This window comes from Alligator sinensis, unplaced genomic scaffold, assembly GCF_000455745.1.
Source record: "Alligator sinensis unplaced genomic scaffold, ASM45574v1 scaffold84_1, whole genome shotgun sequence".
Lineage (NCBI taxonomy): Eukaryota > Metazoa > Chordata > Crocodylia > Alligatoridae > Alligator > Alligator sinensis.
In genome coordinates, this window is record NW_005842268.1 from 11,709 (window position 1) to 34,194 (window position 22,486).

Genomic DNA, 22,486 nt, shown 5'->3' on the forward strand with positions numbered 1-22,486 from the left:
CACGCAACTCATGTTAGCATTAACAGGAATTACACATACACAAAGATTGGAGAGTAGGCCCTATAACAGCATGAAAACAATCATTTTTTGACCAGTGACAAAAGGTACCATACAGAAGTAATGATTTTGCTTCTGGCATGGATCAGCCAGAGAAAGGTGGGAGTGTGCCATATAAAATAAAGAGGTTTCAGTACTGAGAATCTGGGAAATTCAGAACAAACTGAAAAAAAAATTCTGAACAAATAAAACACTGTTTTAGGGGTAGGAAGAAAAATCCATTCGTCCATGTTTTTACAGTAATACAGTAGTGTACAAAATTGGCATAAAAAGGGAACAAAATCCATGCCCCACCATCACACTCTTGTGAATGTGTGCATTATGCACCTGTAAAATAAAAAGGTTGGTAAATTTGATTTCAGACTGTAAGGTGAACTGGCAGGGAGAGATTCAAACACAGCTCTGAACTTCTGCTTCTCCCTGATCTCTCAGCTTGTATGTTTCATGTAGGCCTAGGGCCCGATTCTGTCATCTCATGATTTTATACTGTGTTATTCCACTGAATTCAATAGAATGAATTCTTGATTGCACTTGTCAAAGGATGATCAAAATCCAATGTTGACTCCTGCTTTGACTGTTCCTAGTGTATTCAGAGCTTGTACTGACTTTCAAAATAGGAAGAGGAGACCAGAAAACTTCTTTTGACACATATTCATTTACCCATATGTAACCTACAAACACCAATTACCCATCATTTTTTAAACTGTTTCTATGTCTTTTTCTTGTGAGCACTTCAAAGATTGTTGTCATTAAAGCAGACAATGAATAACATGCACATTAACAATTTGAAATCTGATTTATATTTGCATGCTGTTCTCTTACCTTCTGTGGCAAAGTATTCAAGATGGCATAGTGTTTGCTCCATATATTGGGAATCTTTTGAAAGTCTCTCAAAAATGACATTATCCTATTACAACCAAATTACAAAAAGTCAGTTCAAAAGTAAATTTTCCATTCAAAATGAGTATACAGGTGCTCTAGCCCTGCAGATCTAACAGATATGAGGTGCATTAAATGGACAGAAAGCCTATAAATATGATTAGAGTAATGTATTGTGATTGAACTATGACACAGATCTAGGTCTACTAAGAAATCCAAAGCTGGAATGTTGCAGCCACCACCACCTCATAGAAATTCTAAGCAAAAGGAGAAAGGCTGGGAGATACTGTAGTTGCTGTCCAAAGAGGGTGCTCAGAGAACACCTACAGTTTCTTTAGCTTTCAGTTACCACAAAGTCATTATACTGTTATTCAAGTCTAGATTTAAAGCTCCATTTTGAATTACGGAATTAGAGAATAAAGTTTTCTAAGAACAGGAGTCTTGAACAATGAAAGACATGAATCCACAGCAAGCCCATACTTATCTTGCTAACTCTCCCAAGATAAAGCTTCCATTGATGTTAAGGAGAATTTTAATTAAGAAGAACAAACAGAATAAGAATTAATGCAGGCTGCCCTCCATTGTTGGGAACTATCTTAAAGGGACAGCTCTCTACTGTGGGTGTCTATTAATCAAAATGAAGATGTGAATGACCCCTTGCTAACATAATTGAATTAGCACAGGTAACCACAGTGGTGAAAGACACAGCAGTATGGACTTTAGTATGTGCTAGCAATGAGGGTAGGGGTTTAGGTTGTAGCCGTGTTGGTCTAAGGATATAGGCAGACAAGGTTCCTTGGGTGAATTTGACATCTTTTATCAGACCAACCCAAATGGTTGGAGAATAGTTATTAAGCAAGCTTTCGGGTTCAAAAACCCTTCGTCAGGCTCAGGAAGCTGCAGCAGTTGGTGTGTGCTCTTCCTGGATGGAATGAAAAGTAAACAAGCCCGGGGCTGGGCTGGGCTGGGGAGTCAGTTGCCAGGCAGATTGTAATGTATCAAAAAGCCAATGTCTCTGTTTAGTCCCTGATCTCTAGTATCCAGCAGGTTGATGAAATGGAGCTCATAGGCTCGTCTCTGGGATGTGTTGTGTAAGTTTGCCTTGAGGATCAGGACTGAGAGATTGGAGAGAGAGTGGCCCTCCTGTGAGAAATGTGCCCCCACCGGTAATTGGGTGTTTCTGTCTTTGATGGATTTCTGGTGTGCATTCATTCTGGTGCGCAGTTGTTGTCTGGTCTCTCCTACATATCTTCCATCAGGGCATTTGGTGCTTTGGATGAGGTACAGCTGCACCTCCAGGAATGTAATACACCTCATCCAAAGCACCAAATGCCCTGATGGAAGATATGTAGGAGAGACCAAACAACAACTGCGCACCAGAATGAATGCACACCAGAAATCCATCAAAGACAGAAACACCCAATTACCGGTGTGGGCACGTTTCTCACAGGAGGGCCACTCTCTCTCCAATCTCTCAGTCCTGATCCTCAAGGCAAACTTACACAACACATCCCAGAGACGAGCCTATGAGCTCCATTTCATCAACCTGCTGGATACTAGAGATCAGGGACTAAACAGAGACATTGGCTTTTTGATACATTACAATCTGCCTGGCAACTGACTCCCCAGCCCAGCCCAGCCCCGGGCTTGTTTACTTTTCATTCCATCCAGGAAGAGCACACACCAACTGCTGCAGCTTCCTGAGCCTGACGAAGGGTTTTTGAACCCGAAAGCTTGCTTAATAACTATTCTCCAACCATTTGGGTTGGTCTGATAAAAGATGTCAAATTCACCCAAGGAACCTTGTCTGCCAGCAATGAGGGTAAGAACTCACCTTCATACCTAGTTGCTAGCATATGCCAAAGCCTGCATTTCCACAACTGTGGTTCCCATACTAGCCAGACTAAGCAAACCAAGTGGCACAATCACATTTCCATTTGGTTACATCTAACTGACAAAGTGGTAATTGGAAGAACTGCCTGAGAGATCAGAATAAAGAAGTGTCATAGATCAAAAGAGGAATTTCATTTTTAATATTCAGATCAGCTTCAATGCATTTAAAAAATAATCCATAAACTTTATTTTTTTTGTTATATTATGAGACCAAGATGGGAAAATATTTAAGATTATGCCCCATAAATATTAATTTATTTTAGAGTTACAGCAACTATTTTTTCTTAACCAAAGTCTCCCTTGTCTTGATTTTGTCTGCCCATATCTTGTGGTTGCTATAGCTCCTTTAATGCAGCTCTTGGCCTGAATCTGTTCACACTGAAGTCACAGGCAAAATACTCAATGAAGCAACACTCCTCTTTTTTTCCCCACTCAGTGCAAGAATTGTGGCATGTAACAGCAGCTAATACTTAAGTACACTAAACTTACAGCAAATGAGAGAAAGAGTACAACATGAGTGGTAACAATAAGGTCAGAACTGGAAATGAAGAGATGATATACTGTCAATTCCATTGGCTCTTAGTGGACTTTATTTTTCTACCACTTTTAAATAACACATTTTCAGTGAGCTTGGCTCACAACCTTTGTTCCAGTTTCATGGTGGCATAGTTTCACTGACATTTTCAGAGTTACGCTGGTATAACTCATGCATTCTCATTCTGTTCTTATGCATATTGTAGCAAATAAAAAGCTTTTCTGTTTTAGAGCTGCAAAAGCAGCATTTCCCACATAAAAAAATTTCACAGCAGAACTGGACACTTTCCACCACTTTCTTCTGAAACCAATAACCACACTCTGTATGTAACTGTTGTTGACACTAATCTGTAGAGTGGTTGGATATCCCTCTTGCTCATGAAGACAGCAACACTGTGACATGAACAAGGATGACAAGTAGCATTAAGTGCAGATCTGTGAGAAAAGGGATGATCAAAAGAGATGGCACCAAGCAATTAAGAGTTTTGCAGGTTCAAACCACAGTACAACAAAAACCAGAATCTTTGCAAGGTTCAGTTTCTTAGCCTTCATGAAGGTGAGGGTTTGTGAGCCAGCTGGGGTCATGTATACAACTGCAGCAAAAGCTGTGAGGATCTGGGGAGGGGCTCCAGCTGTTTGCTGTGGCTTTCATTTTAAAGAGCACCATTTCTCCAATCAGCTGTGCAGGACTATGGGTAAGCTTCAGCTTAGTGGAGAAGCAACACCCTTTAATAAAGAAAAAATGTGGCAAACACCAGAATGACTTGTCCTTAACTGGACAAACAACTATAAATCCAGCAGGCTGAAAGTCACTCAGATATAAATAAATCCTACAGCATTAGGGTGTCCACTTTCCTGGTGGCACCTGCATATTGGCATGTACTCCTGGTTTTCAAGGCTCCCATTGACTTCAGTTGAGTAAGGATTTCAAGCTAAGGTATGGTAGAAGTCTAATTTGAATTATTTCTGCCTGCAAACAAAATCAGGAGAATGGATCACAGCTCTTTAAAACATTTGCCGTTAATGTGTAAAGCTTATTGATATCATGTAGTAGACAGAAACATTTACGGTTTTTTTTTTGTTTAAAAAGAAATAGTAGAAGACTAAGCAGTCACTGTTGTCCCCATTCTCTGTGAGCAGTAGCTGACTACTTACCGCCCCTTTGCAGTAAAGACGTATTTGTCCTGTTGGAGTTCGAACAATTACGGACATTCTCTTCCTGTTGCTATAAAGAAAAATTAAATCTACTCAGTCATTTTTATCATCTTCTCATTGGAATGAGTGCAGCCTAAGAGTAAAAAACAGCTTGACCCAGGAGTCATCTCCCATGCACCTAACCTAGTTAAAAATTAGGTTAGATGAAGGCTAATAAAAATTTACAATACCCAAACTATCTGACAGTTGCAAAAAAACTAGCTGGTCTTTCCACCTTTTGTGCCTTTGGGTGCCTTAATATGAATTCAAAGGGTCTGGTTTTCAGCAGGTATGCATATGTATGTCCAGAATGCACATGCATTTGCATGTCTAATGTATAAAGGGAATTCAGAGAATAGCAACAAAAATGATTGTGGAGATTCCAGGAAAGAATAAAAGCTTCTGACAAAGTGTTAGTTATATTGACTTGCTAATTATTTCCATTCCATATTTTTGACCCACAAAAGGGAAAAAGTATTGGACTTTGCTAAATGACCCTAGATTAACTAGGAGTAATGTAATAAAAATGAGAAAAGAAAAATTGTCTTGAATGTTGGGAAAAATTGTATTAAGCACAGAGGTATATGAAACTCTGACCTACTGTCCCATTGTAAGTGAGGATGATCCGTAGAATCATTTAAACCTGGACTGGACAACCAGATACAAAAATGTACTGCAAGGGACAACCTTACACTAGCAGGGGTATAAACCAGATTACTTGAGGCTTGTTCCCCTCCCCCCTTCCCTCCACAGGTTTTATGCAGATTAAGGAACCTAGGCACAGATCCCCTGGATGAAGCAGAAGGGTGATATTATAAACCCTTAGTGAGATCCAGGTGATAATGCAGAAAGACCAATGAAAAGAAAATAAAGTCAAGATATTTAGGCTACAGATAGACCTACAAAAAGCCTGAGCCCGAGCTGATTCAATCTTTGCAGGTTAGCCTAACCTGGCTAGGCAGAACCAGTTTGTAACTCTACACACACTCCCTCTGGACTGTAGAAATGCCGGCACATGCCTGCCGTGGCTCAGGCTAGAAGCCAGGGGACACTAGAGCAGCCCTCCCTTCCATTCTACACTGCTGAGCTAAGGGTGGATGTGGCCAGCCCCGGCAGGCTGCCCTGATTGGGGAGGGGTTCTCCCTCCTCCTCCTCCCTGCTCCTCACCAGCCCAGTAGGGAGTTGATAACACCCCATCAAGAAAACAAAAGCTTGTCTTATTAGTTCAAGCTCTTTAAACAATTTTTTTCCAAAGAAGGAACAGAAGGACATTACCAGCTGGCCTGTTGATTAGCTCCAGTAAGCCCTAAGCAGACACTGTCCTGTCTTCCTTATACAGGCACCACTCAGCATTAGCTAGCAAACCACATGCTGGCTACAGTCTGTGCTGTGGGAGGGGGGAATCCCTGCATAAGAGGGAGGGAGGCAGGGCCAGCCCTACTGGGCTGCAACACATCTGGGATGCTGGGGTACTCTGGTTTAAGTTAAATCAGGAAGGGGTCTGGGACAGACATTGCATAAACTAGTTTGACTCAAATCAGTTAAGTCTGATACTACATTCAACCAGGTTTATCTCAAACCAGTTTCAGCCATTTTCAAACCGGTTTATGTGCACTGAATGTCTGTTCTGTTACAGGTTTAAACTAGTTTCTGATCACTTAAACCAGTTTATGCGTAATGTCTGTCCTTAGCCCCAACCTTGCAAACAAAGTTTCTTGCTTTAGAACTTACACATTAACAAAAGCTGGATAATTCAAAATCAAAGGGATAAACAGTAGTAGACACAGGTATCCCCTGCAAGCTACTTTTTCTTGCTTGCAAATTGCATTTTGGGAGTTTCCTCCATATTTTCTATAGGAAGTAGATGGTGCTAGAGACAGACTCTCCTACACATAGGCAGACCCTCTAACCATCACATGGCATTTTGTGCCCTTTCCTAATAGAGATCTGTGCACTAAGGACTCAGTAAAACTGTTAGCAGATGGTCAACTTTAAGCTCATATCCCAAGCAAAATAAAAATATACAAATATCAAAGTGAAAATTGTTTACAAAATCTTAACACTGCCCTTTATACATATGATAGAGAACATGGATTTTCTCCCCTTCCTTACAAGAATGTCATATCAGTCTAACCCAACTGAAAAATACACTGGCCACATGTAGACTTTAAAGTTTCCATGGGGAAAATTGCCTCTCTTCCAGTCAAAACAATGACCCTATAAGTAAGTGTTCATTAAATTTATCCCAAGGGAAACATGCCCTTTGGGGAGCAAGATGATCTGGGTATCAACCTAGGTTTACCCTATGAGAGAAATTCTCTTGCAAGAATTAATGCCTGTACGCTCCTCTCCCACTCTGGTACAGGAGGGGAGTGGAGCAGTGTGGGAAAGCCCCCTACCTGTTCCCCAGACTAGGTTCCCAAGTCTGAGGAGTGGACAGAAGGTTTTGCCCCATTTCTCCAGTCCCCTTCTGGACCAGTCTATGAGAGTAGAGGACAGTGGCAGGAAAAGACTCCTCCACCTGTTCCGAAGACCTAGGTCTTGGAACCTAGGTCTTCCCCTACCTGGTTGGGGAAAGGTGGGGAGTCTCTCTCTACAATTCCACTCCCTCCACCCCAACTCCAACCCAGAATGTAAGGAGTGGAGCAGCCACTGCTTCCCATGTCTTCCCCAGATCAGGATCACCGAGTCTCAGGAAGGCAATAAGAGCACAGGAGACAGAGCAATTATAGGCTGAAAACCTGTACCACTCCCTCTCCTAGACAGACTTCCAGCGGTGGAAGGTTTAAAACGGTAATTTAAAAGGAGCCGTGTTAAAGCAGCCACTTAAAGACTACTCTATGCCCTTACCACTGAGTTTGCCAATCTCCGCTGTTATTTGACACAGCTTTCAGTGGCACCCAGTAAATTGCTGGGGGAGGGGCGAAATATAAAGTACAGAAGGGATCAAAGCAGCAGGGGTAAGGCACTGGCAGCCCACGGTGCCAGCTGGGTCTCAAATGCCTAGTCCACTGCTCTGAAAGATTACAAAATCGCTAACATAGAGAATCAAGCCCTGTGAATGAAGCAGGGCAAATGAAGCATACATCCTTGTTCTGTGTCCCACTGTTTGAAATTCTGAAGGTATTCTGGAAATAAACAGCATGCAATAATGTAATCATCTTGTAAACAAATATACAGAAGAGTATCTACTGAGCAATCTTAACACGGGCATTTCTGGACCCGAGGACTTCACTTTGCAACCTTTCTTTTAACACAAAATTGGCAAGACCTCACAAAAGTATGTGCACCTTCAAACATTGCCTGAAATGAAGCAGGCTCCAGGTCTACTTATAGAAAAGTCCTTCTCTTCCTTGTTTCCTGAAGTGAATTTCCTCTAATAGATTTCCCATGTTGAGTTTCCTACACATTACACAGTAACTTGGGCACTGATTTTAGGCCATGCAGAAGATCAAGGTGACTAAAGAGTCAAACTAGATGTTGGACCACAGCACTGTGAAGAGAACTGCAAAAAAGTTCTCTCTCTAGTTGAACCCAAAACCTTGATGCAAAACACTTTTTTTTCCTCGTTACATTTTAGTCTCAAAAAGAGGACCTTCATTTTCCTCAGAGCGAGAATCTAAAGGCCTCATCTTTTACTCTGCCAGAGTAGTGAAAAACCTTAGTGTAACTGAACTATGCTATAGGCTCTCCTAGTGAGAAGCGATAGGAAAACGAGATCTTTGGTGGCCAAGACTCTCCTAAAGAACAAAGGCAACAAATCTCCATCCAGTGGGAAATTCCACCTGCCTGCATGAAAAAAGATGAATACTACCTCTTCCTTATGCAGTGCTTTTCATCTGGCAGTATCAAAAGCACTTTCCTTAGAGAGGTCAATAAGACTTTCCCCTCTTGTGCAATGAGAATATTCAAGCACAGAGAAGTGGGATTTGGGAGCAGGACACTAACAACAAGTCTATGAGGGAACTGTAACTAGGAAAGGCCTCTAAGGCCCCACTTCCATGTTCCAAACAATTGTTAAATCTGAAACTGTTTGTAAACAGCCCATGAATCCTAGATGGGGAGAAACTAAAAAGACGTGGAGGTTTAACTAGGTAAACTTAGTATGCAACCAGACACCCAATAAGGATTATTTAGTTAAGAAAATGGACAAATTGAGGGATTAGATAATAAAAGGAACGGTCTTTTGATGGGTCTGAATGAATTCAAGCAGCATGGGCCTGATGAACTTCATCCCACGGTACTGAAGAAACTGGCAGAGGTGATCTCTGAGCCCATGGCAGTAATATTTATGAAGTCATGGTAGACAGGTGAGATACCAGAGGATTGGAAAAGAACCAACATACCGCCCCTTTTAAAAAAAAAAAAGGACAAAAGGGAAGACCTGGGGAACAATATGCTGGTTAGCCTTACCTCTATACTGGGAAGTTACAGAAGCATATACTGAGGAAGGCCATTTGCAAGTATCTGGAGGAGGAGAGGCTGATCACTAAGGGTGTGGGAAACAGGCTGTATTCGATTCAGATTTGGATCTGGCCCAAAAAAACGGGGACAGTGATTGATTCATTGATTTGGATCACTGCCCCGATTCTATTTGTCTGAATCCAAATCTGAAGATTTGATGCTGATTCGGAAAATCAGCGATTTGGACATAGACACAGCTTTCAATCTTTTTTCTACATGCCCCAAGGTACCAGGTGGCTCGTGAACGCTGATATGGTGGGGTGGATGAAGCATCCCACAGGAGTGGAGGCACCAGTCACCAAGCTGGTGGGGCACGAGGGCCCCACCCCCCATGTGTTCCCCAGCAGACCCAGAAATGTTTCTGGTCCACTTCCAGGTCTACTGCTGAGCGCGCTGGAGAACCCCGCCCCCCGCACTCTTGTGGGACGCTCTATCTGCCCCAGCATCTCAGCATTCACAAGCCACTTGGTACCTTGGGGTATGTAGAAAAAACATTTAAAATTGCGTCTATGTCTGAACGGTCGAAGCTTTCTGAATCTCTCCGAATAGATTTGGAGGGATCCAATTCTATTCGGAGAGATTAAAGGGTCTCCCAATTTGAATCAGATTCAGCGATTTGGCTACCCAATCAGGCCAAATCAAATCAGCAACCAAAGCTTTGCACAGCCCTACTGATCACAAGCAGCCAGCATGAATTTACGAAAAACAAATCATGTTAAACAAACCTGATCTCCTTCTTTGACAAAGTAACTGCTTGTGTAGGTGAAGGGAATGCTGTGGATATAGTGTATCTGAACTTCAGCAAGGCTTTTGACAAGGTCCCACATGATCTTCTCATAAAACAAACTGAAAAAGGTGGGCAAGACAAAACTACTACAAAGTGGACCAACAACTGGCTCAATAGTCACAGGCAAAGAGCAATTATAAGTGGAAACTTGTAAGAATGACAGGAGGTTTCAACTACAGTCACACAGGGGTCTGCCCTGGGCTTAGGGCTGTTCAACATTCTTATGAATGGACTTGTACACTGGAACTGAAAGCTTCCAAGTTTTGTCATCTGCAAATTTGTTCAAGGAGGACTGTGAGCCATTGGAAGACAGAAGGGTAATTCAGAATGGTCTTGACAGATTGGAAAACTGGGCTGGAGCTAATGGGATGTAGTTCAATATTGACAAATGCAATGTGCTACGTATATCTTGGGAAGAATAATTGAAGACAGATAAAAAAATGGGTAACATCTGGCTGGATGGCAGCACTATGGAGAGTAGGGATCTTGGTGGATCACAGACTCAATGAGTCTGCAGTGTGATGCTGCTGGAAGTGTAGTTTTGGGCTGCATCAATAGAAGCATTAGGTGCAAGACACAGGAGGTGGTAGTCCCTCTCTACTCGGCACTGGTTAGGCCTTATTTAGAGTAGTGCGTGCAGTTTTGGGCTCCATATTTCAAACAGGATGGAAAAATTAGAGAGAGTCCAGAAGCAGGTGACAAAAAATGTTAGAGGTCTTGAAAGGCGAGTCATATAAGGAGAGTTGAAGGAAATAGGTATGTTCAGTTTGTGGGAAAGGTACTTCAGAAGGGACATGATAGCAGGCTTCAAATGCTTGAAGGGCTGCCATAAAAAAAAGAGGGAAAATACCTTCTCTCTTGCTGCAAAGAGCAGGATATGAACTAGTGGCATGAAGTTGCAGCAAAGTAAATTTAGAATGGATATCTGAAAAAACTTGTTCCCTGGAGTAGACTGCCCAAGGATGTTGTGGAATCTCCATCACTGGATATGTTCAAGAAGAGGTTTGACAAGCATTTGTTGGCAGTGATTTAAGTGTGGGTATGCCTATGCTTCAGTATTTATTTCTCATGTTTCTGGGCTTTACTGGTTGCCATATGGGGCCAGAAAAGAATTTTCTCCTCCTCCTGTTGCTATGCATCAGGGTTTGGTTATTTTGGCCTTCCTCAGCAGCACTTGGTTATAGCCAAGTCTGGGGATGAAATAGGGTGTGCCACAGGTTTTTGGCTAGAGGGTCTTGCCTGTCAACTCAGGGTCACACTGATCACCATAGTTGGCATCAGGAAGGAATTTTACCCTATGGTCAGCTTGGTAAGGTCTATGGGGGTTTTGCCTTTCTTTGTAGGTGGTCATGTGGCCCTTCTTGGATTTCTCAAGCACATTTCAACAACCATCTCAAAGCAGGACACTGGCCACTGTTGTCCCCCTGCTTTACCTATAGCAAATTAGGGTGTTATGCCTTGTGGTTGTGTCAGGGTTGACTGTGTAATTTTACTAATAGGTTAGACAATGGATCTGTATAGGATGGTTTGGATACAGATGATCCTGCCTTTGGCAGGGGGTTGGACTATATGACCTTTGAGGGTCCCTTCTACCCTTACTTTTCCATGAATCCAATAACATTTCTCTGGAGTTCTCCGTGGTGAACTTCTGATGTAAAAATAATTTTACCAGCACATTTTATTTTTTGCTTAGCATTTAAAATCTATAAAAATTACTTACCTAGAAAACTCCAGCACATTAAGAATTTCAAAGCTTTCTTCTTTTCCCAGCTGCAAAAATACAATGTGCTAGTTTCATAAAAGAGTATATAAAATTAATGGTGTGAATACCATGCAAGGATGCATAGAAGTACTGGGATTTTCCAGACTACACTTCAGATCGGATGTGGTAATTGCACCCTCTCCTGGTTGAAGTGGCATATTGCCCTATTTTAGTTTTAACACAAGCAAAAGGCAATTTTTACTTTTTTGCACAAATGCAACTCCAACAACTTAAACTTCTTCATTATCTTTTGAATGTCATTTCAGTGGGATTATACTGCATTGAGGAATAAATGAACCTATGGTCTGACCCAGTGAAAAAAAAATCACTGAAGCCCAGTCTGGAAAGACACCAGCTTGCTCACTGTATCCTTTTTCATTTAAGGGAGTATTCAGACCTCATTGGTAGTTAAAAATCTAAAACAATACGTAATGCATTTAATGGGAGGAAGTGGGGATGGAGGGGGGATCAATTGATGTCTTTCCTGGACCAAGTCCTAATCTTAGATACACCCATTAAATTCAGAGTTATTAATGTACCTACTCAGATACATGTGGGTATAAATAAGACCAGAATTTGGACCCTTGCCAACCAACTGGCCTACCTGTTAAATTTTCATCTGTACAACACACATCCAAGGCATACCTATCTTCAAAAACAAACTCAAAATTCAACTCTATCATCTTTCAAAATTTAGGAGTATAAAAACAACAACATATCTATATATAGTAATTTATTTTCAAACCAGGTATTTTATTTTCTTTCTTTGCTGCCCAGCTCAAGCAATCTGATTCCCAGACAAAAGTTAAATCAACACAGGCTACTGTTCCTATTACTCTACTACTTCATTACTCGCTGAAGGCCAGAACTAAGGGATTCACATCTACACAAAACATTTGCTATGGCCCTCCTGCTCTGCCAGAGCCTGTATGCCCACAGCCTGCAAGTGCACCCCTGAAAAGCTACAGATATATACCCCTAGCTTTTGAAAGCTACTATGCCGTCTAAGTCCTCTACTTACCGCATCAATAATAACTGAACGAGGAGTTCTTCCTGTGAAGATGTAGCCAAGTCTTTTTGCTCCTTTCACTAATGCCCCCTCATCTGTCAATAAAAAGAGCTTACCTTTATTGAGAATTAATTAGAAATACAGTCTGATCTAAGGGGTTGGGGGAGAAGAGAGAAGGAAAGGGCTACTACTACAAGATTGTTCTGACACTGTTTTGCCAGAATACAAGAAAATGGTCATTTCTGGAACTAGATTTCTGAAGTCTCTTTAAGAGCTAAAGCTACCTCAGCAATGCAAATATTTTCTCTCTAACCTTTAGCTCAAAGATGGTTTACATTTCCATTCCTTCTACTAACCATGCCTTGGGATTAACTGGGGTGCACACACATGCTTCCTACTTTGATTTCTGTATACAGTACTTCATACGTACTGAAAAATAAAGATCCGTTATCATGAAACAGACAGACTGTCAATTTATATAAGACTTTTCTTTAAACTTGGTCTGAAAATTAGCATGATCAAAGCTATATTCATCCAACATGAATTTAAGCCAGCTTCTGATGCAATAACAAAATTCTTGCCATGAAGTACATTGCCAAAGTGTATTGGAGACTGAAGTGGGCCTTGCAGTTAAGAGATCTGACATGGACTCAGGGCCAGAGTCAGAGCTGCAGCGGACACCTGTCCCCCCCCCATCCCCCCCCCAACCTGCTTTGTATGCAAATTTAAAGACAAGGGGCTTTTCCCCTATGCTGATTGCGGGGAGGAGAATCTCATCTTAGATTTGAGTGAATATGGTATAGACCTCCATTGCCTTGACATTACTTTGCCATTTACACATACAACAGACAGATGTAAAATGCTCCAAAACTAGAATGGAACAGACATTTTATATTCAATTCAGAGAAGCATGAAAGTGATGACACTAACAGTAGAGAATTCTCATTTAACAGACGAAGTCCTGGGAAGTTAAGACGGTCTCTCTCAAAGCCAAAGGAGTCTGTGGCAGAAGCTAACCTTAGCAAAATGAATGCTGCTTTTATAACCTCCCCAAGCAAGAAGCAGGTGAAGCATCCTGAACCATGCCCCATCCCTTTACATAGGACAGTAGAGGGAAGCACCTCCGAAGCATGTAGTCTGAAGGGCTGTGTTCTGTGTGTAGTGAGAAATTCTAGGAGATATGCATCCTGCTGTTTTAAAAATGACATTAGGAAGGAGGGCAGTATTACTGTAAAAGCATCTAAAAGCTCTTAGTTATTCACCCCAAAAGAAGGAGAAAGTGACCAACCTGGTGAAGAGGCCTGGTAGATTATTTTATTTCCTTCTCTCTCAGGAACAACAGTGTGACACACAGCCAGCAAAGTGAGGAACTCCTGTATATGAGCAGCTGTGGGCTACAAGGGATATTTCTAATTAATGCAACACATTCATTCCATGCAGACTAAATGCATAAACTGTGGTTGCATTCTGGGTTGTATTACACAATTCAGCCTGTCCAGACCTGCAATACCCTCTCTTTTTCTAATTCACTGCACTACCACTCTTTCACCTCTCCCCATAATAGTAGCATACCAAGGGCCAGCACTCCACCTACAGATGTCACAAACAAGAGTTGGAAACTAGAGCTGTTAACTTTCCAGTCAAGAAAAAGATCTCACATTTTCATGAACTCATGGAGTTTACAACTCCACAGAGCAGTGTTAACATTACCACTGGTCAAGGGAGTAGAAAATTACAATTTGGTAGCATTTACTTCAGCAAAACAATGACCCAAGGAGCAAGACCTTAGGGGGTCAGGCCCATAGAGTCTACTATTTGAGCAAGAAGTGAAATCTTAATGCCAACAGGAGGAGGAGGAGGAGGAGGAGTAAGTCCCTGTTGTTTCTTTGAACCAGCTAGGAAAGTAATGTTATGCACTCATATTATATACAAAAAACTCAAAACTTTATACAACCATGCAAAAAAAAATCTAATGAATACTCAAAACACATTAAAATACATAACCAGCAAATATATTATCCTGCTAGCACAGTAGAGGCCCTTGTAGAGCAAGAGCTATTCATTTAAAAAGAAGAGGACCTGAGATTTTTATTTAAATGTCTTAGAATAACGGTTTGCTGTGTTCCAGTTCCATGGGCTGCCAAAAAGGCGGTTAAAGAGCTATGAAGTTTTCATAGATGGAATGTTGATGAAACTGAAGGTCTACAAAACCATAATTCTCTCGACCCTCCTTTATGCCTGTGAAACCTGGACTGTCTACCAGCGTCATGTCAAGAAACTAAACCACTTCCACCTGTGCTGCCTGCAAAAGATACTAAAAAAAATCAAGTGGCAGGACAAGATTCTGGATACTGAGGTGTTAGGAAGATCAGCTCTCCCCAGTATTCACACTGTACTGAAACTGGTGCTGCTAAGATGGGCCAGCCACTTTTTAAGAATGCCAGACACTCACCTGCCAAAGAAAATCTTCTATAGCGAACTGTTAAGTGGAGTATGCTAATTGCAGCGCACCAAAGAAGTGGTACAAGGACACTCTAAAGGTGTCCCTAAAGAGTTTCAGCATTGACCCAAAGTCATGGGAGCAAATTGCTCATGACTGTCCATCCTGGAGGTCATCAATTCAGAATGGAGCACTGGCCTTCAAATAACAACACTCGGAGAAGCAATGAAGAAATGCATGGCCAGGAAAATAAAAACCTCTCCTACCCAGCATCACTTTCCTGCCCCTGCTGCAGCAGATTATTCAAGACAAAGATCAGGCTTATAAGTCACCTACATACCCACATGATCTAGCCTCCACCTCACTCCTTTCTTTCCTCTATCTCTTTTCTCCTTTTTCCTTTCTTTTCTCCCTCCCTGTTTTTCCCCTCTTTCTTTCCCATTTCTTTTCTCTCTTCTCCCCCCAGCTGGACGTGGTCATTTTGGCCCATGAAAGATGAACAATAAACAATGAAGTTTTCACACTGTGAAAATGCCTTTGGCATTAGTTAAGAGACTCAGAAGTGTTAAGATGAAAAAACTGTTACTACTCCGTATGAGTGCAGAAGTAAGCATCCAAGACAGGTGTTAAGTAACGCAACAGTGATATTTTCACATGTGTAAAGTCCAACTGAAAGTTGTAATGGAACTTGTGTTCCTAAGTCACTTTGACACTTCTGAAAATACACCTTAATTCTCTCCATTCTTCTTATTAAAGCAGATGTTTATGTACAATGCCCAACCCCACCCCCTTCCTCCAAACATGGTGCCAATGTCTACTTTTTCATAACTATAATGAAAAAAAACTGGTACTATAATAGAAGGTGCAATTTAAATTCTGCAAACCTAACAATTCGTGCACTTTTATTCCCTTTATGTAGTTAAACAATTATTCTTACACAGCTGTGTCACATACACTATAAACAGCTTTCAGAACAAATAAAAAGCCCACAGGCATGGAACTATTTTTTTTTTTAAATGTCAACAGGCTGTGTTCCCCTTTAAGAGTACTTGCCACCAGCCAATTCTTGTTTGCCAAAAATATTTTATTTTTCCAAGTAGTATCCATTAAAAATGTGTTATAGATACAAAAGAAGCAACAGTGTAACACCAGATAATGCTAGGCATTATATTTCATAATCAACATGCTTTCCAAATATTAACTAATCAATCATAACAAACCTTTTACTAGAGTGGAGTTAATGTAAAATATTCTAAGCAAGAGGCATTCAAAATTTGCTCTTCGTAGAGTGCATAGACACTAGTACTCCAACCCTGGGCTACTTCTCGTAGAACTCCTCTTCCCTTTGTGTCTGGCTCTCAGATAATTTTGAAAAATAGTGTTTTGTTTTCGGATGAAGCTAACTGGACCCATCCAGTTTGTCTGCAATCAGGGTGAGACTGTAAAGGCTAAATAAGCACCTGGTATTCTGTAACAAAAAGTAAAAGTACCTTTCTCAAGACCGCTAAAAGGATTCGGTAACATAAGCTAAGCAGAAACTTTGTTTCACTTTACGTCCAGTTTCAGAGACAAGATTAAAACGGACTCTGCAACAAACTGCAATTCTAGAATAATAATTACAGTATATACAATGGCCTACATTCTGTTTCTACATCTGTAGTCTAAAACCCTGCCATTACACATTACCTGGCTTTTCACAATAAAAAGGCCACAGAACCATATATCAGGTACAGCATGACACTTAAATAAATCACGACAAAGCAAATGTAAAAAAGATGCCATCTTAAAGAGATGCCTTTCTAAAAGAAAAAAAAAATCCCACAGCAGTCCTAATGTTTATATAGTTAGTTGCTTTATGTACGTTTTTCAGACTATTGTATCCTGCATACATTTGGCTCCGATAGTTAGACCTCAGTGGGATGGCAGAGACTCATCCTGGACTGTTTTAATTCTCATTACGTTAGGAAGTGCAATCCACAGTCAAAGACATGAATAGATGGCATGTGATCATAATGAAATGCGAGAAATGCAAAGTCCGTGGCAAGTTAATGGGTAGGGGGTTGCATCCAGCTGCTGTGCTATTTCCAGTGAAAGCAGTAAAAAGTTATATCTCCTGCTCCACAAAGTAAGCAGCCTGCTGGATTCGCATTTCAGCATCTGTTGCTGCAGGCCTTTGATGTCCATTTGCAAATATATCACCTTGCCTCTTACACACTTTCACAATGCCTTTTCAGCTGATATATTATAATCTGCTTTCCACTGTTGATAGGTTTCAAAGTCTACCCCTGATTTACTTATACCAAGCCAACTCTTTCATTTGTGCTGTTTTCACAGTTTACAATGGATTATGTGGCTGCCTTCCTGTTCTAGAGCAACAGATCACCAAACGAGTGAGGCCCAGCTTATCACTGCAGCTCTTGTATCCAGCTGTCATTTGCCTTCTTACTATATTGTTCTGACACTGACACATTATTTATTGTACCAGCAAATGTCAAGAGATAGTTCAAAATGCTGCTTCAAATTATGTGAAAAGATCTTCATATTCCTTAAGGGTTTCTAAGATGATACTTCCCATTCTCATTTGAAGTCTAAACACCCTGTATAAATCTTCACAGGTTAACAGTGTCTGCTTTACAGAGTTTTACTTTATTAAAGCATTTCCTAACCTGTTTATTGTTGAAATGCTCCCTAATGATGGGGTCACAGGAGTACATCTTTTTGTTGGGCCATAGGGCTGGCCATGCTACAGATGCTGCAACTGTTTTTTTTTTGTTTTTAACTCTCAGTCTCTCCCCCCTCTGCACCCACCACTTCTAGTCTCCCCCATTTTTTTACTCCTCATATCTAGACTTATTTCACTACTTAGCTGCCTCATGATAGCTCTTACCACCGAGTTTTAAGTCTTCTCTTTCCCAGGCCCCAATCATCCCTGTTACAGCTGGTTTAACTCAAACGTTGATGCATAGAAGCAGAGATCTGTTTGACCCACCTATCCTAGTTTCAACCTGGAATATATAAACCTTACCCAAGTACCCCTAATGGTCCAGATTCTCAAAATCACATGCACTGCATCCACATATGTGAGCAACTCAGGATATGTGCACATGTGCAGAAACATGGTTTGTACAACTCCTAGTTTACAAACATTTTAATACCTTGATTGGACTGTCAGGTGGACTGAACCCCAGATTGCTTGACATAACAATAAGAGCCTTTACTGAAGGGGTGTGTTCACTGGGTAATTATTTGGGCCAGAGGGCCACTTCAGGAGTTTGATGAGCTGTTACAGGCTGGATCGACATCATCCTGCAGCAGCTCACCAAAACTCCCAAAGTGGCTCTGCCCTGGGGCCTGTCCCTGTGCTGTCACCACCCAGCAATCCCAGGGTCTCTATGGAGCCTGGCCCGGGACCCATGCGAGCAGGGTCTGCTCAGCTGGACAGACGGAATTAAGCCATGGGCAGGTGGGAAGCCACGGCAGGGAGTGGGACAGGAGGGCTGGGCTAAGGCTGGGATCAGGATCACGAGGCAGTAACAGTATGGGGCTAGGGCCTGGGGAAGAGCCAGAATCCACTCCCTGCACATCTCTGCCTGTACAATTGGTGCGTGTTTCACGGGCATGTGGGCAGATTGTGGCTCTGCCCTGGGCCCTAGCCCCATGCTGTCACTGCCCCATGACCCCAGTTCTGATCCCAGCCCTGGCTCCAACCCCACCTGCCCACCCTGCTCCCGGATGCTGCTCCCTGACCCCATGCCAGCCTCCATGGAGACCTCAACCTGTCTGCTCGATCCATCACCCTCAACAGTGGTGTGGAGCAAGGGGGCTAGGGTGCCCAGACAGCTGGGCTGGGTCCAGCTACAGTGATGGAGACTGGCAGTGGCAGCTGGAAGAAGCCACCACTGAGGGGCCTGCTGGGAAGCTGAATCTGGCTGCCATGTCATCCCAGTCCTGCTGCAAACTCAGGGGCAGCAGGCATAGCCATACACACCACCAAGCTACCCCCTGGCCCTGGGCTGAGCTGAGCCAAGGGATCCTACCACAGGCCAGATAAAATCCCTTGGGGGGCTGGATTTGGCCCACAGAATGTATTTTGCCCACACCTGCTTTACTGCCTGAAATATAGGAGATTGTCCACGAAATATGAGAGTAAGACCAGACACTTGAAAACCTCCTTATGTCATCTGGGTCCTGGAAGACTTGGATTTGGTTAATGCTGGGACTTTTCTGTGAACAATTTGGGTGCACTCAAAGGTACATGTACACAGTTTAATGTTCACAGACAGTATGCACCTGTGTGTCGGAGAATAGAGCAGCACTGGGTATCTTCCGCCAAAGACACAGACAGACAGACAGAGTGTGTAAGTCAGTAAAAATGACTCTCTCCAACTTGGTAGTGACATGTAATAATAGATCAACTCCTCTGCTCGTAGTTTTAACTGAAAAAAAGAGGAGGAATTGACCCATTTTTCAGGCAACTGGCTCAAAAGACTTGCAGAGCATTTGCTAGGGTCAGATGACTTTACTTGCTACTTAATACACAATAAATCATACAGGTGACAGTTCCACCATCAGCACAGCTAGCAAAGTCATTACCCATTTTGTTCCCAAGAGAACATGGGTTTCACTATTTTTAAATGAACTCTGAATGCAACATGATAAAAAGTGCTACTTCTCAGTCCTACAGAAAAACATCTGTTTGAGAGCTCAGTCCTGGGAAATGTTGGGCACCTCCAGAGGAGTGAAGTTGGTAGGAGTTGAGGGTATTAGGCACCTGTAGGACATAGCCTCTGAAAGAATACATGATCCTCAATATCTAAACAAACCCACTTTCTTTTAACTATTGCCATTTGAACATACCAGAACTGTAGGAGTTTGGTTTTTTTAAATAAAAAAGGACAGACAGACAGACAATGTTTTACACTTGCAAGTTTCATGCCAATGAAGATGCAAGTGAAATTAAAAATGAAATTAAAAGCTGTGAAAAAACAGCTTTTCTTTTCTTTTTTTTTTTTTAATGAGAGAGACTGATCTCCTCCAGATCTGTGGCACTTTGTAGCTGCACACCAGCACACAAACCCATAACAAAGCAAAATGAAGCAATTTTTTTCATGAAAAGTGTCCTAACCTCCTAAGCCTCCTATAAAAGTAATGCCAATTAGGTTGCCCTTGGTGCTGCATGGATATAGCTACATTGCTGCCGGTCTAAGAGATAGCATAGGGGGCTACACAGTGCGACTGAAGCATGGTAAGTTACTTCAGTGTCTGTAAAGTGCATCAGACTAATGGATCTAGAGACATAAAAGGCTAGATCTTTAAAAGGATTCAGGTGTTGCTTAACACAACAACACCCAAACCCCTCATAGCGCCTACTGCCAGTAGATTTTTCAGCCTCAAGTTAGGTGGCACTGTGCCTCCTAAGCTCCCCCAAGGATGTGGGGATAATTAAGCACCTAAGAAATGTATCTTTAGAAGCTAGCCAGCTGAGTAACAGGTACCTAGCCAGAAGTGAAATCCTAAGAGAGAGGCTTAAATATTGGAAAACCTGGTGTCTTGCTGAGACTGGGAGTTAGGTAGCCTGTTGTTTGAGAGATGCTATTTGGGGGACCATGTGTGTGTGTGCCCATGTTAGTTCTATAAAAAGTCAATTCAGTTACTTAAGTCTGTCAACAGCCAAAACCATGTCTCTCTCTCTCGCATGTGCTCTTCCACAGTGTTTCCCTGTGCCTGCAGATTCCTCTGAGTGCTGTCCTGCTACTCCACTTTGTGTCCCACATCCAGCCTTCCTAATGCAGGGTCTGATAAGTATCTAATCTTAGCAAAACTCAGAGCACACTTAAAAGATTTGGGCCCACTGGCAAAAATAAAACAACCCTCACTTCAAGGTCCCTGTGAATTGTATGTGTAGTAGGAGCTCATTAGCTGCAGGGTGACATCAGAATTTAGGCTGCTTTGAAGACATCATCCAAAGCAAAACTTAGGCACCTAGGGGACATGGACAATGTGTGGAAGGTTAGCTAACATGTAACCTCCTTTGGGCTGTGGACTTTGAAAGCCAGTGACATCTATTGGTATACTTAGGTGGCTTATGTACTCGTTTCAGCACCTAAATCTCCTTAAAAATCTGGTCCTCTACTCATCCACAAAACATATACACCACAAACAGGCAATACAAGCTTCTCCACATTGCCCCACTGACGGCTCTCAACCTTAGAGAAGGTAATTAGATCCATTTAAAAATGTGGCCAATGGTCTCTAGATCCATCAGTCTGATGGGTTTTGTAAACACTCATGCCTTATGTTTCTTCTGACACTACTGAAAAAGGAAACAATTGTGGCACAGACCCAACCATTCAGTTCATCTAGATCAGAGCTGTTGAACCTTCCAGCCCTGTGGGCCAGATGAGTGGCACAGGGCTGGATTCCACAGGCGAGGTCAGTCTGTGGACTAGATCTTACATGGGATTGGCACACAGGATCAGTCTGTGGATGTGATGCCAGCTCAGCACTGTGTGCCAATCCAGATGAAGAGTGACCCCATATGCTGGTGCAATCCAGTGCACAGGGCTGTCATCTAGCTAAAAGCAGCACTAATTACCACAGCTTTGAAAGCTGTGGCAGTTGATGCTGCCACCGCTCCACTACCACCAAAAATTTTTGGACCTGTGGGGAGCCCCACAGAAAATGATTTGGCCCCATAGGCCACACTTGGCCCTCAGGCCAGAGGTTGAGCACCACTGATATAGACCACTGAACAACCATAACAAATTAGCATCTTCCATTCAGTCTGGACCCAGTCTGTACCCCGAACTAGTGACCTCATGGTGAAAGGCTCTATAAGCCCATGCTGAGGCTCAAAGTCAGCTTCTGCAATGAAGCCGCACTTGTAACTATTTAATGAGAGACCAGAAACTATCAGAAGAATGCAAGACACCCAACCTGGAGTGGCAAATTTACACAGAACAGGAGGTCTTGTCATGCAGAAGAAGAGTTCTTTACAAGCAAAAGAACAACATCTCTCTCTCTCTTAGCTAGACCTGCTCTTTGATGAATAAGTGGAAGATAAAATTCACACCCTTTTGCAGACTTCATGACCTCAAATAGTACATTTTGCTACTAATAATTAATTAAACCCCTCAGGCATTGATATTAGGCTGTAATTTTAGTTCAGTAATATAATAAGTTACAAAGAAAAGTTATAATTGTGCACAATGTCTTCCTAAAGTTTCTTTTTTGGTATGAGTTTCCTTGCTCAGAGCTTTAAATGCTACCACAGATTATTAATGCTAATCTAACTATATTCTTTTTAGCATCTATTACTTGAAAAGCAGAACTGAATTACAGTAATAGTAATTTCTGGGATGCAAGAGAAGTTAGGACAAACTTATAAACATGAATGCGAATACCTCAGTTTTCAGGTTACACATGTATTCTACAATGTGCTTGATTTCTGGAAGAGAAGTTTTTACT

The 22,486-nt window shown here is 42.0% G+C and overlaps 1 protein-coding gene across 1 annotated transcript in view; it reads right to left on the reverse strand.

Annotated features, from left to right (window-relative positions):
- Nucleotides 1-22,486, reverse strand: part of LOC102386600 (phospholipid-transporting ATPase IB-like) — a gene marked incomplete at its 3' end in the record, with an annotated part of 101,349 nt that overhangs the window by 10,405 nt on the left and 68,458 nt on the right. The window contains exons 16-20 of the mRNA XM_006027799.3: nt 13,868-13,973; nt 12,592-12,674; nt 11,529-11,578; nt 4,519-4,588; nt 880-964 (exon numbers count right to left, since the gene is read on the reverse strand). Of these exons, the coding sequence (XP_006027861.3) occupies nt 880-964; nt 4,519-4,588; nt 11,529-11,578; nt 12,592-12,674; nt 13,868-13,973 (394 nt within the window). The remainder of the gene's footprint in view (nt 1-879; nt 965-4,518; nt 4,589-11,528; nt 11,579-12,591; nt 12,675-13,867; nt 13,974-22,486) is intronic.